This window comes from Maniola hyperantus, chromosome 10 (assembly GCF_902806685.2).
Source record: "Maniola hyperantus chromosome 10, iAphHyp1.2, whole genome shotgun sequence".
NCBI lineage: Eukaryota > Metazoa > Arthropoda > Insecta > Lepidoptera > Nymphalidae > Maniola > Maniola hyperantus.
The window spans coordinates 15548803-15568657 of NC_048545.1; the positions used below are offsets into that span (position 1 = coordinate 15548803).

At 38.0% G+C, this 19855-nt stretch overlaps 2 protein-coding genes across 13 annotated transcripts in view; both read left to right on the forward strand.

Moving 5' to 3' along the window:
* LOC117986168 (collagen alpha chain CG42342) overlaps window positions 1–19855 on the forward strand; it is a 440414-nt gene that overhangs the window by 229340 nt on the left and 191219 nt on the right. The gene's annotated exons all lie outside the window — the stretch shown is intronic.
* The window catches only part of LOC138402909 (uncharacterized), a 64139-nt gene continuing 45969 nt past the window's right edge, over window positions 1686–19855 (forward strand). Inside the window, exons 1-2 of the mRNA XM_069501440.1 lie at window positions 1686–1816; window positions 3376–3568. Coding sequence (XP_069357541.1) covers window positions 1686–1816; window positions 3376–3568 — 324 coding nt within the window. The remainder of the gene's footprint in view (window positions 1817–3375; window positions 3569–19855) is intronic.

The window sequence follows — 19855 nt, forward strand, 5'->3', positions numbered from 1 at the left end:
ACACAGAGAACCGTATTGTTACCAGGACCACAGAACACATGCGAGTAAAGTAAGACAAAACGAGAGAAAGACCTATTGTCTACAACTGGCAGGTAGGTATGCAACGGTTAGTTTTACGCACATTCGCTAAACAGTCGCGGACAAAGCCGCATAAACTAACAGTGCGCTGTAAAAGTTTTACTCCTCCTTTTAATGGCTCCATAGTCAACCACAAAACGTCAAACACCCAGTATTTCTTATATTCTGTCTTATATCAAGTGAATAAAGTATATTTCTGAATAATCAAGTGCTTATAATAATGGTGTTTCCGCACAATAACTTTATACCTTTTTATTTGACAACGGCTTCAAAAGGAAGCCGTGCTAGATATTATAGAATGTTGATATGCTCCCGTGTATCTCCCAAACTAATCATTATAGGCTTTTTCTTCTTACTATTTTCTTATATTCCAAGAGATTCCAACTCCCTTCAGCGGTGTTGCCACTTTTCAACATATAAATTTATTCAAGGGGAAGATCAAAGAATTCCTGAAAGGTCAGCAATGCAGGAAATGTTCATGGGCGGCGGTAATCACTTAACATCACCGCCTTTGCATACAATTATTTTTTAGTTTTAGTTTTTTTGTAATAGTTTGTAATATTTTTGTGTGCAATAAAGTATTTCTATCTATCTATCTATCTATCTATCAGATGACCCGCCTGCTTGTTTGCTCGCTAGTTTTATTAACAAAAGATTGTGTAATATAACATAATAAATAATTTAAATATGTAAAAGAAAAGCTTACTGACTGATTGACTGACTGACTGATCTATCAACGCACAGTTCAAACTACTGGACAGATAGCTATTACAACGTAGACATCAGATAAGAAAGAGTTTTTAAAAATTCAACCCCTTAGGAGGTAAGGTTTGAAATTCGTGTTGTCCACGCGGACGGAGTCGCGGACAGAAGTTAGTTAGGCATATTTTTATAGCCGTTTTAAAAATAGGTCACTCCAATACCTACCTATATTGTGAAAGGTCAATCCAATACCTACCTATATTGTGAAAGGTCACTCCAATACCTACCTATATTGTGAAAGGTCACTCCAATACCTACCTATATTGTGAAAGGTCACTCCAATACCTACCTATATTGTGAAAGGTCACTCCAATACCTACCTATATTGTGAAAGGTCACTCCAATACCTACCTATATTGTGAAAGGTCACTCCAATACCTACCTATATTGTGAAAGGTCACTCCAATACCTACCTATATTGTGAAAGGTCACTCCAATACCTACCTATATTGTAAAAGGTCACTCCAATACCTACCTATATTGTGAAAGGTCACTCCAATTCCTACCTATATTGTGAAAGGTCACTCCAATACCTACCTATATTGTGAAAGGTCACTCCAATACCTACCTATATTGTAAAAGGTCACTCCAATACCTACCTATATTGTGAAAGGTCACTCCAATTCCTACCTATATTGTGAAAGGTCACTCCAATTCCTACCTATATTGTGAAAGGTCACGCCAATACAGACCTATTATATTGTGAAAGGAAAGTATAAAATAACGTACGAGTAGATGCACATAAAACACAAAACCCTCGAGAGTCTTAAGAACTAAGAAGACGGGTTTTAGTGTTATAACTTGGTCTTGTTTCACGTTTTTTGTCCAAGTGTGTGAGTGTTGCCATGTTGTTTGTGGAGCTCTCCACTAAACTGGTGTCATGTTGTTTGTGGCTCTCCACTAAACTGGTGTCATGTGGAAAGAAGCGTCTTGTAAAGATAAGGGTGTCAGATGAACTGAGTGCTGCGCTTGAGAAGTACTGTTTCTGCTTTGTGTTAGGGTTCCCTAATCAACAAAGAACCCTTATAGTTTCGCTATGTTCATCTGTCTGTCCGTTCGTCCGCGGCTTAGCTATATTACACTTTTAGTAGTTACCTACTAAACTTTTTAGCGTAGCTCCCCTATAGGTATAATTTTTCTCTCGTCTATCTAATAGTACGGGGTGTGATTGGTGATTGGATAGGTATTTCGGGTTTTAGGATATACTAGCTAATATATTAAATTTAATGGAAGTAAATGGAAATCTATCACAGCTAGGTAAGGAGACTTTACAAGTTAATGAGTGATAATCGACCAACTTATAAAATGTACTTGGAGTCGATAAATTTCATTGAAAATTACTCAAGTATTTTCAAAATGAACAGCTGAGCGCTGGATATATCGCTGATATAATTTTAATAACAAACCAGTGTAAAACAGCTTGTATGTTGTGATGGGCGACTACGGAACCCCACACTGCGCGAGTCCGACACGCACTTGACCGGTTTTTGTAACTTAGTAAATGTTACACGGCAACTTCTTAAGATGGCTGCGCTTCGTTTGCAACAAAGCTAAAAAGTTACAGCTCTTTCTTTTTTATTTGTTCACAAGTTGCCACTTGACACGTAACTTGTGTTCCTGCATGAGGGTAAAGGATAAACTGACTGATAGCAAAGTACGTATTTTACACGTAAGAACTCCACTAAGAAAGGATTTTGAGAAATTCCAACGAGATCTTTAAAAATCTGAATCCACGCAGACGAAGTCGCGGGCTTAAACAGGTTTAATTATAAAAGTATAAACTGACTGACACACCAACGCAACGTACAGTTCAAACCACTGGGACTATAAAACTTGAAATTCTGCAAGGTTTTCTCTTTCTCTAACAACTACGAATTCTAAGATTTTTCAGCTAGTCTATAGCTAGGTATATATGAAAAACAATGTTTGTGTATTCGCGGATCATTTATCTGATTGAACTGAAATATATCTACGTAAAATTCAATGAAAGTCGATAAAAACTGTCAATCTATTTGTAAATAGATACATATTTACTTTTAATCCTGGTAAATCTAGTGTTCCCACGGGATTTTTAAAATCAAAAACTTACGCGGATGCTTCATGCAGTTGATACAGTAGAATATAAAAATAATACAAGGCAATTAATAAATTACCTCACACACAATTAATTAATCTACATTCGGGTGTACGCGAGCAATTTTCACGCGTTAAATCAAATCAGTTCTGAACACATTGATAATTACGTACCTACAGTGTATACCTATGTATTGCCTCCTCTGAATGCGACAAATGATGATTGAATGACAAATTCAGCTCATTCAGTTACTCGCACAGTGCATTGCAATGCATTAACTGTAAATAATTGATATTGATATTATAAATAAATTTGTTTTCATTAGTTAGGTAGTAAATAGTACTTAACTGTAGAGTGATTAAAAAACGTCTAGGTACTACTACAAAACCGAGTCGCTGGATAAGTGGTACAGGAATGGATTAAGGAAATGTGGTGGTTTAGTCCCTTAGTCTGCGGTCCAGGTGCGAGCGGTGCGTCCTGCGGGGAGGCCAGCGTATATCAAGAACTTGTAAGGATGACGCGCGAAAGCATCCTAATCCAGAGCAGGTGCCGAGCGGGATGAAACGTATGGTAGAGCGCCCGCTGCCCGCCCCGCAGGACGCGCCGCAGGACGCGCCCGCTCCCACGTGGGCCGCAGACTTAAAGTTACCTGTGGTAGGTACCTCTTAACATAATCTTATGTACCTACTAAGAAAAACAAAATACCGTGAGTTATGACTCTCTCTTTAATCAAACCCAATCAATCTAAACATCAATACAAACCTTTCTCGTGTACAACATGGATCACTTACACCCACACCCGGCCTAATAGTCCACCGCTCGCATCCACTAATAACTGACCGGACAAACAGACAAGCCCTATTAGATCGAACCCATTACCCGTCGCCCACGCCCACGCCCACGCGGGGCCGTAGACAATCGCTCAATTTATCCCTACCGACCGTAATCACCATCCTTTTAGGACTATCACTGTTATTAAAATGTACTCCAATATTTTTTACTGATAACAGACACACCTTTCTTAATTGTATCTATTCAATGCCGTTGTGGCCTGAGTAGTAAAGAATAACTTTCTGACACAGTGATGAGTACTGAGTCTATAATATATGTATACAAGGAAAAGCTGACTGACGACTGACTGATTGATCTGATTGACTGATCCGCAAGCCGCGTCCATAACGACTGTGCACACCTATCTGTCGCGGCTGTCAGCTGCGGCTTACGGACACGTCCGATAGTTTGTTGCTGCCTTAAGAAATAATGAAATGAATGATTGAAAAGAGTAGGTATTTTACTTATTTCAATTTCTTTTTCAGTAGGATATATAATATTTAAACCTAAATTCAAAAAGAGTATAGCGTTAAAAGTATCATTTGCCTCTAACAAAATATTATATTATTGAATGCAAGTGTCACATATTGTAAGCGAATAAAGGTGTAAGTAAAAAAGAACATCTGCGACAGTAGAATGTAGAGAGGTTGGTATCAGGGGTAGCGGTAGAGGGTAGCGGTAGAGGGGTAGAGGGGTAGTGCGGAACGTGATTGTGATATGGGAAAGGAAAGCTTATGAAAGCTCTCGCAGCTTTCAGGCACGTATCGAATATATTACAAAGCGAATAATCGTACTCGCCTTGCGAGGTGAGACTGTTTAGAGCGGTAGTGGTATCCATATAAATTCACGGTATATTCTAGTGGGAACGTGTTATTCTATATTCAATAGGTTTTGAATTTCAGTTGCTGTAAAAATATACTCACGCAAATCCAGGTTGTAAACTAGAGGATAATAGTCATGTAAAAGTAACACTGCATTGAAAACTCTTCCTTTTTGATGTTGGTTTAAAAAAATTTTGTGCTGTCTTAAGGACCGTAAAAATTGGCATACTTTTTTAGCTCAAGACATTATTCAAAGGACGGATCAACAACCAACGCATTTGTGGTACCTCTGGTGCTGCAATTAGTGCTTATGGGCGGCGGTAACCTTGCTCGTTTGCTCGCTATTTTTTAATCTGGGAAAGATAGATGATTGAATTGCTGTTTTGAACTGCAATTTTTAATTTTGCTAATATGTAATGTGCTAAATGACCACGGCAGAAAAAATTGAAGTATAACAAGTCCTAAAATTGACTTTTATTGTCAACTAACTTGTATTCGTGACTTACATTTGACTAAAATCCTAAAACTCCCAAAGTTATTTGAAGTCCTAAAGTTGACTTATACTGTACTACAACTAACTTGTATTCGTAATTAAAAATCTGGTAGTAATTTTTAGAAGTCCATTCCATGGAACATCTACGTTATAAGCAACAGGATCTCAAATTTCAGTGGGATGAACTGTACGATTATTTATATATCAGTCAGTCACTTTATCCTTCATCGAGTCCTTATCATTTTATCCGTTCTTGTGTAGGCTTCAAAATCTAGTGCTCAGTTAATTATTTCTAGCTTGGTCTTTAAGTCCAGTTCACCCCCATATCAATGTGGGTCAGGTGTAAAAGGTAAAATAGAAGTAATTACGACCCGAGCTGAGGTGTGAACACGCGAGGCAGCGCAAGGCGCGAGGCGCGAGGCGCGAGGCGCGAGGCGCAAGGCGCGAGGCGAGGCGCTGTAACTTGGCGCGATAAATATTCATCAGGCATTGTTCAAGCTTTTTTCTCAGCTTTGATATATCGAGTTTATTACATGAATAATATCAATTCTTCTGTTATATTATGAGCACGAATCAGGTTCTTAAATAAAATTCTGCTACTGCGGTTACGGTTCAGCCGTTTTCTTATTAAAAAAATATATTTTAAATCGAAAACTAGAATTTAATTTATTTGATTGGGAACAACAAATAGAATCTAAAAATATAAAAGGAAAAGGTGACTGACTTATGACGTAGGCAAACTTTAAGAAAGATTTTTGAAAATTCAACCCCGTAAGGGGGTGAAATAGAGGTTTGAAATTTGTGTAGTCCACGCGGACGAAGTCGCAAGCATAAGCTGCATAATGGCTATATATAATTTTTACATGTTTTAAGCCTTATATGTTAGGTCAACATATAATTCCATTTACAGGCGGCTAAAGCATGTAAATTTTTTAGACGGATAAGTCGTGCGACAGAACTGAGAATTAAACGGATATAAAATTAACAGCTTATGTAGGAAACACAATGATAAAAAAACCACTAGGTTACCACGGCTGATAAAATCATATCACAATCTAATTCATGCAGATTAGAGCAGGTAGTACCTACTACCTGAGTGCCTACCGCATTGTCTTTAATGATGTAGATTGTAGGTCAACGAATAACAATAGGTACACTGTTACAGACTTCAGCGGTTCCTACAGTTCGCAACGCCAAAGATTAAATCTTACCTTGTGAGGATAACATCAAAGTAAGTAATTACTCGCAGGTGTGAAAACAAGTAGATCTTGCACGCGAAGAGGGGCGAAGTTTACACGATAAATATTCATTAGCTACTGTCGAGTTTGACCTTATTTCCAAGTTTCATGTTATGTTGAGCTTCTTCTTATACTAAATATATCAATTCCATGAAATAACCTTCGTTCGGGAGCTTGATACTATTTATGCATAAATTAACTAGTTTTCTATTCGTTTTCATCAATGCATTGTCATTTAGTGATATCACAACCAAATTCTAACCGATCATGGAATAAAATCATTTTGAAATCAATTAAGCTATTTTTAATCAGAGATACATTGACACTTATCCAGCGTAGTAGACTATGGCCAAACCCGTTTTGAGAGGAGATCTGTGCTTTATAGCCGGCGATGGGTTGAACATAATGATAATGATTTAGACTTAAACTGGAACCAATTTAACATTTTACAAGCAATAGCAAAGAGATTAATCTTATAGTAAGTAAAGTACAACTGGAGGATCGAGAATTTGTCGGTTCCAAACTTCCAAAGTTATGTATCACTAAAAACGAGGAAGGAAGGAAACTACAGTTTGTTATTTTAGCAGGAAACTTGACAAAATCTCGTTACTTAAAGAACGTATCGGCGTTTACGACTGTATCAGCCGGGACGAGTCCGGGGTCGGGACGAGATAAAAAGCGGGACACGTTATTTATTGGCAATAAACACCCCGCGGCCGTCCCGCTCGCTCCCCACCGTACGGGAAGTTAAATGGTCTAAACAAATATTAGATGGCTATTCAGTGTAGGTACCGTTCTGTGATTCAACGAACCATGACCTTACTCAGGTGTTTTGTATCGCCCTATCATTTCACAAACGAGAATTCGTCCCTTTGATCCAGCATCAAATTAGATTCCTCCTACAGGAATGCATTTAAGTACTAGCTCCGCAATTATAATCAAAATATTTTTCATTAAAGGTTTAATTGAAAGAAAAATAATTTGATCTTTCACCTTTCATTGTTATTTAGTTAGCGACTCAGGTCTCATAAGAAAGTTCAGATTCACTCAACGAGGGATGAAAAGAGTACGCTCAAAGTTTCTCTACATGATCAAATCACAAGTGAGCAGATCTGTAGAAGAACCAGAGTAACCGACAAAGCTTAATGCATCACAAAGTTGAATGCTAATGAGCGAGGCACATAGTTTTAAGAACCGTTAGACGTTGGGGTGCCAATGTGCTGGGACGGTAAGTGGTAATCTCGCACCAGAAAGTGTTATGTTAGTAGATCCCCCCTAGGTGGACAGAACGAGTTGCAGAATCCAGGCGGTATAAGACCGTGGTATATGGAAGAAACTTATGTCCAGCAGTGGACGTCTATCGGTTGACGACTACAATGACGAACTAACTCAGAACAATGTCACTTTACCAGCGCAATCGTTGAACTAATTAACTATACCATTCTAGTCCCGTATAACTTATGGATTGATGAAGAAAAAGATTCAAACTTCTAGAATAACTTTGTTGAAAGGAAAACTTGTACAAACAAGGAGCAATGCTCGTTTGGTGGATTTGGCAAAGAAAACAGCAAAGTTTTCGATTAGCATAAAACAAAAATCCCCATCGGCCGGGTGTTCACCCCGCCCGAGCCCGAGCCCGAGACACGGCAAGCATTTGCTGTCGCGCGTGTGTAGGGCTGCAGCCGTCTAGCTAGGACACTCTAGGGTGCCCGGATTAGACTGCATTTTCTGTTAAATCATCAGGTAATTTTTAATATTGTAACTATTCAATTCTACAATTATTTTATCTGTACTGTAATTTGTTTTAGTTTCTAAGTTCTAAGTCATATCAAGTTTGAGGTGTTACCCTTGTATTTATTCAGCAATTGCTTCTAAAAGAACATCGTCTACTTCAAAGTAAAAATATTTTTACAATTCAAATATCATAAGAACAACTTATGGCTCTCATGCCGCTTCTGGTTTGGAAACCAGACTTTACTGGTAAGAGCTGACTAGATCAGCAATTTACTCTTTTTAAAACATCTTCAAATTTCAAACCTCCTATATCTTTCACTTTAAATTATAAAATTTATTCTACTTTAAGCAGCTCAAATCCATACTAATATTATAAATGCAAAAGTGTGTCTGTCTGTCTGCTAGCTTTTCACGGCCCAAACAGTTTAACTGATTTTAATGAAATTTGGCGCAGAGTTAGCTTACGTCCAGGGGAAGGACATAGGCTACTTTTTATCCCGGAATATCGAAGATTTTCCACGGGATTTTGAAAAACCTAAATCCACGTGGACGAAGTCGCGGGCATCCTCTAGTGACTCATGTTTGATAAGAGTTTTGATTGATTACACCATCAAATCTCGGACATAAGAGCCGAAAAGCCGATAAAACCCTATAAATTGTCTAAGATTTTGAAGATAAGATTGCCTATCAAGATTTTACTACCCTACATGTGCGGGACTTCGCGAGGGTTCGTCATGTCCCTCGGATCGATCACCCTCCGGCCCTCCGCCGACTAGAACAAAACATGTGCTGTTTGTGGATCCTAACTACCGCCGATTTGATGTTCTGACATAAAACTAATGGGCTATAAATGGCCTCACTGTACTTTGAATCTCTTGCTCGTAGTTAGAACTTCTTAGATTTTACCATCTGAGTTAATTTGAGACATGAGTAATGAGTTAGCAAAGAAAGAAAACCTTTGTATACAATTATAAAAATACTCTATTACTTTAGACAATAATTATTACAAAGAGGATATTTTTACAGCCGAAATGTACCTATTAAAGGTGCCAAAGACGCAAATTACATGTGAAGTGAGTACAACGTTCATAAATTATTGCTAAGTAGCCTACATATTGTATCAGATACTTACATTCTAATTATTGTGATTTATATACTTTAGACTAGCTGATGCCACGACTTCATCCACGTGGATTTAGATTTTCTGAAGTCCCATAGGAACTCTTTGATTTTCCGGAATAGGAAGTAGCCAATGTCCTGTCTTTCATGCATTAAGTCACATCAATCCGTTACTCCGTTACGCCAGGATTGAGAGAAAAATCAACAAATCAATAAACAAATAAACTAACTTTCACGTTTATAATATGGCTAGAGATTTCATAATATCTGAGTTAAAAAGTAAAGCAAAATGTTCAGTTAGCAAAAGTTTAACTTCGTTGTTTTCATCTAACTGGTCGTATAAAATACTACAAGTTGTAATGAGATTCCGAACTTATTAAAGTTTGATACTTTTCGTGGAGTACCAACTCTGTCTGAGTTACGACTACTGTTGTTACAACTACTGCAACAATTGTTGTTTCTTTGATGTTGTAAAAAAATACAAAGTGTTGCGCAGACAACTTAGTTATACACCAAACGAAATTATTTTGTTTATTTTATACCTTTGTTCTTTAGCTTTTAAACTGAATACCATTATTAAGATCTCTCTGTATATGATTGTTTTACAAAATAATTTAAGGGCTTCATTATAGTGAACTAACTGATGCCCGCGACTTCGTACGCGTGGATTTAGGTTTTTAAAAATCCCGTGGGAACTCATCAATTTTCCCGGATGAAAAGTAGCCTATATCCTTCCTCGGGATATAAACTAACTCTGTACCAAATTTCATCAAAATCGGTTGAACGGTTGGGCCGTGAAAAGCTAGTAGACAGACAGACACACTTTCGCATTTATAACATTAGCATGAATAAAGATTCGAAAATTAATTTGATCTACATAATTATGATTCATTTTCTAATTCATTTATCTGGTTCTCCTACACGCTCGTGTTTCTGCGATGTTTCTTTTTGATATAGACTGAGATGAAAAGTAAGCATGGAATAATTAAACACAAACAACAATATACGAGCCTGTTGTGTTTGTGTTTCAAATATCAATTCAGGACCTTTAAGTATTTCACGTACTTTCACCTTTAATGTTTCAGTCATAGTAAAAATATTATCATTTCTTTAAACCACTGGTACTACATGTATACTACACTAGAGGCACCCGTACGTAGTCAAAACTTCACCGACATAGAGTACGAAGCGATTTGCTCCCTCGTTTCTGATTCGGATCGCTAGGATATGGAACGTCCTTCCGATATCAGTTTTTCCCTCCACTTTTAATATGGGCACCTTTACGTCAAGATTGGAAAGACACCTTCTAAGCAAGCGCGCGCCATCTAAGGCTACATCATCACTCGCCAACAGGTCTATACCTATTATGCAGCAAAGCCATACCACTATATATTTTTTCAAAAAGTAGGTAATGTTTCATAGTAATCGATAATATTGATTTTCAAAAGCTGTATTAACCGTCCTAAATAATGCACGAATTCACGAATTCACTTGCACGAAGCAAGTAAACCAATTTCTCATATTATCCCGGTTCCTGAATCGTGACATATGAAATAGTGGCGCGGTGGTCGCCAGGGTGTATGACTCGATAGCTGTCATTGCTCGTGATTGGAAAGTCCGGGAGTTTGACGCTACCTTTAGGGTCATATCTCACTAGGATGCCTAAATTCAAAACACATTGAATGTATTGTGTCTCACTTGTCTACTGTTACTCACCATTATCCATTTGAAAGAGATGAGGATTCAGATGATACAGTTTAATCGTGACGCTTCAAAAAAAAGCAATGGATGCGCCGTCTGACACAGCCTTTAGGGCAATATTTCACTAGGACGGCAAACGTTGCATATTCGATCGCGCTATCTCTCACATAAATCTGTCTCGTTTTAACTCAATCTTAAGTAAGGATTTGCGACTCTGAGTACGGCGGTTAGTGTGGGAGATTGCTCTCTAAGTATAAAATAAACAAAAATTGATAAATTAAAATAATGTCAATACAAAAGATTTATTTATATATTGTCTTCAGTTATGTACAAGTTTTCCTATATTAGGAGCTGAAAATTTTGGGGTTTTCCCCTCAAGGATCAAGGCTGGGCTTCTAGTGCGCTAGGGCTTTAACTGATATCAATTTCCTAATGCAGTTAAGTGTTAACGTCAAAACTGGCTATACTTAGGTTCACTTTGCGTGCAGGAATAGGTCTTGTGTTTTGAAGGGCTAGTTAGGAATTCCCTTTACCGTTTATAGCTCCCAGTATTATTAATGATGTTTTGCTGTAGTCGCTTGTAGCAATCTCGATGTGATTGGTTATTTAAACTGTTTTTGTTTATGTTAGCTTAATAAGGCATTCTCAATGTCTGTTTTTAACTAAATATTTGACAAACGTATGTTCTTTGTGAAGCGTACTGAGTAGGTATATAATTAGCTAATGCTCGCTACTTCGACCACGTAGATTTATGTTGTTGGGAACTCTTTGATTTAACGGGATGAAAAGTAGCTTTCCAGATTTTTAACTATATTCATGGATAAAATCACGTCATCCGTTGTAGTGTGATTGAAAGATAAACCAACAAACAAACACACTTTCGCATTTATTAAGGTAATGGTGATTCGTCGTCGTCGTTAGATGTAGACGATGAATGAATGACCTAGTTTCTCCTTTCACCAAAGGTTGCCTGGTAGATATTGCTGTGAGGCCAATTGCAATAAGGCCGCCTTTGCATACAATTATTTTTTAGTTTAAGTTTCTTTGTTTTTGTCTTTGTGTTTACGTAATATTTTTTGTGTGCTTCTATTCTATATTCTATCTACTATCTTTCTATGATGTATTTGTTGCTAATCTTCTTAATGCTTCAAACTTTACTATTTCAACATAATTCAAATCAAAAAGGGCTAATTAATATGACTACTCAAAAAATGAGCAACAATTTCCTATGCTTAAACTTTTTTGAAATATTAGAAAAAAAAAGTATTTTTTTGTAATAAGTTGGAGAAGAGATTCAGCACCATACCTACTCTGGAAGAGCTTTCTACAGACGGACTTGCCTCTGCTAGGTATATAGGTAGATATGCTTAAAAATAAATCTTTCCGTTTCCAATATTATAAGTTGGTGATGATATAAAGCTATCTATTGCAAGCGCAGAGCAAGATTGGAACATTAAAGTGGCCATAAAATTTTAAATTTCATCGATTACGAGTCCATAAATCGGGCATTCCCCAAAATCAGCAAATCTCCGCAGTGTGCGGGCGCGGCGCGTGGCGTGTATGATTGTCCATTACACATGAGCAGTATCGGAAAACGATTTGACTCCAGACGGGATCCAACAAAGGGAGGATGGAATAAAACAAAGAAAAGTTTGTATAACTCTCTCGATCGCCGCTATCGGCCCCCGACACTCGCCGAAACAACTCGCTGGGAAGTGCTCAGTATTTATTTTTGTTACTTTTTCTTTTCAAACTTCAATATTCACGGGTTCATCGTCTTTTACCTTTATATTTTTACTAGATGATGCGCGCGACTTCGTACGCGTGGATTTAGGTTTTTAAAATCCCGCGGGAAATCTTTAATTTTCCTGAATAAAAAGTAGCCTATGTCCTTCCCCGGGATATTAGCTAACTCTGTACCAAATTTCATCAAAATCGGTTGAACGGTTGAACTGTGAAAAGCTGGCAGACAGACTGACAGACACACTTTCGCATTCATAATATTAGTATGGATAGTTATTGTGGCTAATTCCGTTGTACACAATCTCTAAACTAAACTAAAATGACACGTCTAAATCTAATGCTATCCTTTTCATAATGTTGCTTGCGGAAAAGGATAGCACTAGATTTAGACCTGTTAATTTAGTTTAGTTTAAAGATTGTGTACAAGAGAATCGGCCCCAATGTTTAATTAAAACTAGTAACTGTAGTTCTCAAATCTAGTTGTACTTTTGCAGTTGCGATGTATTTGGATAACCGATAACAAGTGACTTTTTAAGATACTACTAGTGGTATAAACTTGAACTAAATCTGTACTGTGTAGGTCTAAAAAATATTTTGAACATTATTTTTAGCAAAATAATTACATAGATAACGAAATGTCATATCATAGTTTAGTTGAATTGATATTTCCATTGAAAACTACTTAGCTGCCCTGGCGTGCGGTAAACTTCGTTCCGCCTAACAGTTGATTCAAATTTTTTAAATTTTTCTCTCCGTAAGAACCATCCTCGTACTTCAAGGAATATTATAAAAAAGAATTAGCGAAATCGGTTCAGCGGTTCTCGAGATTTGCGATCAGCAACACATTTACTGATTAATTTTTATATTACAGACTAGCTGACACGCCCCTTTTTCGCTCGGGTGGAGTTTAGAAAATTGACGGGGAGATTGAATTAATTTTTTCTCTCCGTAAAAACCATCTTCGTACTTCAAGAAATATTATAAAAAAAGAATTAGCGAAATCGGTTCAGCTGTTCTCGAGATTTGCAATAAGCAACACATTTATTGATTCATTTTTATATTATAGATTTAGAAATATTCCTGAACTTCACAAGAAATAAAATGAGTTTAAGCTTCTATATCTTCTTCTTAAACTTCACTTCTTATAATGAGAAATTGAGAATACCATTTTCTAAATATACATTTTCTTAAAGTAGCTCACTTTCCGACAAATTTAAAAAGTTTCTATTTTGTTCGCAAGAAGTTGGTGTGTGTATCACTCCCTTGTGAGCGATACAGAATATTGCTAGAGATTCTACAGATTATAAAATTTACGAGTCTAGGAAGAGAAAGCGAAGATTTAAAAACAATAGTAGAAGTACATAGAGAAGCAAAATAAAACAGATGTGAATAAACAGATAGAAGTAAATGGAAATAACAAATGGTACTCCCTCAAAATATGGAAATACTTAAAAATAACTAAATGATTTCCAAGGCACGGTGATGCTTCCAACTTTCCAACTCCGGGCTGCTTCTAAGTCTCGCAAATTGCTATTGCGCTGGAACCATGTCTCATTGACATCGAAATGACGTCATTTTGACTTCAGCCGAAATAAAAATATACCATCAGCTCGAAACTCTAGTCAAGTCACTAAAATGGCGGTCACGCGCATTAGCAATTTGCGGGACCTATACTGAAAATATCTTGACAGAAATGCCCCGGTAACTTTTTGTCCCTCTCGGAACTTGAACCCGAAAGCGCATTATACGCAGCCGAAGCAGCTAACTACTGGGATCTAGAGCAACTCGGCAAATAGCTAAGTATATACGGTATATAATGAGCCCGAAAATACGACTTCGAGAAAAGGTACGTAGTGCCCCGTCCTTTAGTTTGGCTCGTCTTGGCGTTTGGCTGATGGTGGTGACTGGTGACCAAGTGGAGTGGGACAGCGGACACGTCCCTCGGGAGCCGCGGCGACTGACAAGTGTGGACCAAAGCCCCACAACTACTAACTGCAACTTTACCGAGTTACCTTACCCCATCCAGTTAGCACATTGATACAATAACGAAGACACACACAAATTTTAAAAAATATCCTCGTTTCTAAAAACTTAAGTGCAAAGTTTCAATTAGTTTATATTATACTAGCTTATGCTCGCGACTTCGTCCGCGTGGACTACAAAATTTCAAACCCCTATTTCACCCCCTTAGGAGTCGAATTTTCAAAAATCCTTTCTTAGCGGATGCCTACGTCATAATACCTATCTGCATGCCGAATTTCAGCCCGATCCGTCCAGTAGTTTGAGCTGTGCGTTGATAGATCAGTCAGTCAGTCAGTCAGTCAGTCAGTCAGTCACCTTTTCCTTTTATATATATATATAGATATATAAGATTAATGTTGACATTAACATAATATGACAATGTTATAAAGGTTAAAATGTAAATTGGTCGTTATCCGAAATAATTGCAAAAAAAAATGCAATTCTGCATTGTGAGGTGTACATCTCCTGAGGATGCTCTGGTGTCGGGCGAAACGTGCGTCGAGTGTGTTTGGGATTTGGGTGGTGCTGCGTGGTGGTGGTGCGTATTGCTTGCCTGGTGGCTGCTTCTTCCTACATGTTTAGCAGTGGGAGGACGGGCGGTGCATGTCGCATGCTGCATGTTGCACCATACAGATTCGACCTGTTTCAGCGGATTATAGCAAATTAAGCTTTTGGTTCATTGTATATCATGGACTTCCGCAAAGTAACGCCTGCTTCTATACAACATTTAAAAATCAAGTAATTCAATTTCACTGTCTCACTGTCACCCTAGCCCAAAAGTGAAAGCCGTCACAGTCACGCTGTACACCTGTAAAGGGCGTTATTCTGGACTCGGTGTCTATTACATAGTAGTTTTTCTATATCAATGACGTTGACGAAAATACTTGTAGTTAGTTGGAATTCTCAACTCCAACAGATTCATGAGCGAGATTGGGAAAGTACTCTGAGTTTCGACAATGATGAACTGTCCGTCCGTTCGTTATGATTGTTTTGTCTGTCACGCGTCTGTGGAGAACAATGTATCAATGTCATGGGCTTAGATTTTTGAGCGGCATTGAGACTTGATGAAATATGACAGATAATGTGACTTTGTTTTAGTTATAACTGTTATTATTGCCCTAGTTAAATAATAATTAAAAGCCGGATGGAAAGAAACCTTTATAGGATCACTTTTTGTCTATCAAGAAACCTACAGGGTACTAATTCCTGTTGACCTAGAATCATGACATTTGGTAGGTAGGCAAGTCTTATAGCACACTTAAGGGGAAAAATCTGAAATCTGTTATCTATCGTGCAAAATATCGACAAAATACGATTGTAGTACGGAACCCTCGGTGCGCGAGTCTGACTCGCACTTGGCCGGTTTTTCCCTGATTCTATTCGCATCGTAGATGTGTGTCGCTCATCGCTATTCGCATGAAACATTCAACAGTCTACGAGTCGGAGCTCGGGTGAAGGCGGGAAGGCGGCAACACAAGTAGTTGTGCGTTGACGTGATGTTACGACGACACGACGGATGCCTTGCCACAGAATACATAACTCCGTAGAAAACCTTCAATGGACCATGCAATTCATAGAGGCATAAACGTACTGCTTACCCTAGTTGAAATGACAGTGCCCATTTTTCTTTATGACCTGCCATTCAGTAGGTCTATATAAGGTGTATCTAAGGCTTATCTTACTAATGCTTACCGTGGTTTTGAACTCTGTCCACGCCACTGACCTATATTATAAAATGCGAACATGTGTTTGTTTATTGGATTGTTAGTTTGTCCTTCAATCACGTCGCAACGGAGCAACAGGTCGACGTAATTTTTTGCATGGATATAGTTAAAGATCTAGAGAGTGACATAGGATACTTTTTATCCCGGAAAATCAAAGAGTTCCCACGGGATTTTTGAAAACGTAAATCTACGCGGATGACCTCGCAGCTATCAGCTACTTAAAAATATATAAGCTTAGTAGGGCCTATCTTTTAGTGTCGATAGAGTGAACTAGAGTAAGGGAACTTTCGGTTTTATCCTGAATCAATGATATGTCAAATATAATGCTATGGTGATGTAAAATTATAGAAAACTAGGGCTACCTGACTCAAATGTACTAACTACTAACACTTGAAGCAGGAAGTCTCGACTTTTAGTTAGAAGTTGCCTAACTGTGATGTTGATCACTGAGTTAGGGAGTTGGGATATTCCCCCGCAGGAAGCTATTCGTGGTCACCGTACACTACTAATGTTGTAAATGCGCTAATTCGCTAGAAAAATAGCTCGCTAACAAATCGTCCGCACCGCCGACGCTAGTGGGCGGGCGCGGTGCGGCGGGGGTGCGGTGCGGGTGCGGCGCGGTGCGGCGGGGGTGCGGTGCGGGTGCGGCGGGGGTGCGGTGCGGGTGCGGCGGGTGCCGGGGTGCCTGTAATTTAGCGCCGGCTTAGCCGCGACATGTTAACGCGCTCTGTAATTCAGTTTAAGCCTTTAAGCCGCCAGCTTGCACTTTTTGTCTCGCCAGTCGCCTCCTCTTACAACGACAATTTCTTTATTTGTCCGCTAGAGTACCTCCTCGGTAGAGCAAACAAAGCGCAGACAATTTAGTTGACAAACAAATTACGTCAAGTAATTTAAAGTTGTAGTGCAAAAAGTCTTAAACTAATACCAAGCTGTTTTACTAATTGCTATCCTTATTCCTATAAAATTTTCCAGGAGGAGTACTTTATTGTTTGCAAATATTATTTTAAGAGCCGTGATAGCTTAGTAGTTACGACGTCTGTCTCCTATTCGGGAGGTCGGGGGTTTGATCTCGGGCACGCACCTCTGACTTTTCAAAGTTATGTGCGCTTTAAGAAATTAAATATCAAATCAAATAATTTATTCAAAATAGGTGCCAAATTACACTTTTTGATTGTCGGTTGTTGGATTTGTAAGTACTTATCTACTTAGTGGTGATCATTTTACGAGGGTTCCAAACGCGCCCCGGTCTGAGCACAACAAACTCAGCCGGGTATTTATCACTCGCTTTAACGGTGAAGGAAAACATAGTGACAAATCCTGCATGCTTCTCATACTGAGAGGAGCCTCGTGCTCTGTAGTGAGCCCGCTATGGGTTGATCGTGATGCTTATGTTATAGTGAACTCGCTGATCTGACACGCCCTGACTACACTCGTGTTCTGAATTCCTCCATCTACTGAGGGGTCTTCAAATACTAGTCGGTTGCACAAAGGTAGAAGATCAAATGTTAGTTCGACGTTAAAAAACCCTGTCCTGTGCAACCTATTTAGCTTTTATTGACGGTCTAAGTTTAACGGTAACCGTGAGATGACTTTAACCGCCTGACATGAAACAGGGCCGTAATATCCTAAATAGAAATAGATAGATTTTTATTTGGATAAACTTTTACAAGTACTTTTGAATCGTCAAGTTCATATACCACTGGTTCAATCGAGTTTCTTACGGGTTTTCTCGATAGAAGGCATACAAAGGTATTCCGAAGAACCTTGTGAAAGTTAGTTTGAGTTTTTAAAAAAATCTTTTTCTAATAAGAACAAGTAAATCCAGGTAGTAACTAGGGCAAAGATAATAAAACACGCATTAAATAAAGCAGCTGCGCAATATTTCCGGCATTCCTGTAATCTGCTCCGCGGCGCGCGGCGCGTCGCGGCGTCGAGCTAGTTAAGCGAGATTAACATTTTGCTGGCGATTACTTATCTCTTAATACATTCATGCTTAAACAGCTGACAATTTTATAAGACAACAACATTTTTTATTATAAATGCGAAAGTGTTTCTGTCTGTCTGCTAGCCTTTCACGGCCCATACATACAACCGATTTTGATGAAATTTGGTACAGCGATAGCTGCATCCCGGGGAAGGATATAGGCCTCTTTTTAACCGACTTCAAAAAAAGGAGGAGGTTCTCAATTCGTCGGAATCTTTTTTTTTTTTTTTTTTTTTTTTTTTTTTTATTTTTTATGTATGTTCCCCGATTACGCGAAAACGCCTGGACCTATTTTGAAAATTCTTTTTTTGTTTGAAAGGGTATACTTCAAAGTTGGTCCCATTTCAATTTGGTGAAGATCTGATGAACATCTTCGAAGATAGATACTGGAACTCCTCAACGGATAAGAGTAAATTGCTCGCAATCAGTGTAATAGCTTAGTAAACAGTAGATTTTTAACCAGTCATAGCATAATTCCATGGAGCCACTAAAAATTGTGAAATAAAAAAATTTTACAAAAAAAATAAAAACCGACTTCGTTACACAAACACTAAAAATTGAAAAATAATTTAATTTATTACCGAATATATTATGTATACAAGAGTTAATATAGTTCCATAATAATATTTTTTGGGGTCGGTGCCAATGAGGTGCCATTGTGGAGTCCCATAAAAATATGAAGTCTAGACGATTCGCGCAGCTAAAGCTAATTGGCACCGGCACCAAAAAGTATTATTATGGAACTATATTAACTCTTGTATACATAATATATTCGGTAATAAATTAAATTATTTTTCAATTTTTAGTGTTTGTGTAACGAAGTCGGTTTTTATTTTTTTTGTAAAATTTTTTTTATACCAGAAAATCGAAGAGTTTCCACAGGATTTTTAATTAATTCTCTTTTAGGTAACATTTGTATTTAATCTTCATATTACACTTTTGTACCTATTACTCTGGTTCTTCTACGTATTTCAACGAAATAATAACTCCACTGGCGTCATACATACGTAGTAATATTTACCATAATCTTTCATAATTAGTACTCTTTCACAAAGGACATGTATCTCTCCCTTCCTGCGGATCAAAAGGTCCATCGTTCCAACTTCCCTCAATCCGAGCTAATGACAAAGTGACCCTTTCTTCAACTTGCGCTAAAAAGTGAACATTAAATTGGATCGGACCTGATGAAAATTTTAGCGTGAGGAATCATTTTATTTCTTTTGTCTGCATTTTCTCGTCTACCTTAGACGGTTTGAGGAGAGAGAAAAGGAATGTGCCTTAATATGAACTTTGAAGAAATTTTACTTACAATTTATAATTATCTGCACAAAAATTGTGGTTTGGCAGAGTTCAAGCTCGCGGTGATAACTTCGTGGCTAAAACTGCGCCAGTCTCCTATTCGGGGTCCGGAATTCGATCCCGTGCTAGCAACTCTAATTGTTTTTAAAGTGTGACCATGAAAGAGAACATCGTGAGGAAACTTTCATGCCTAAAAGTTTTCCATACTAGCCCACTTGTTTTTTTGATAGAT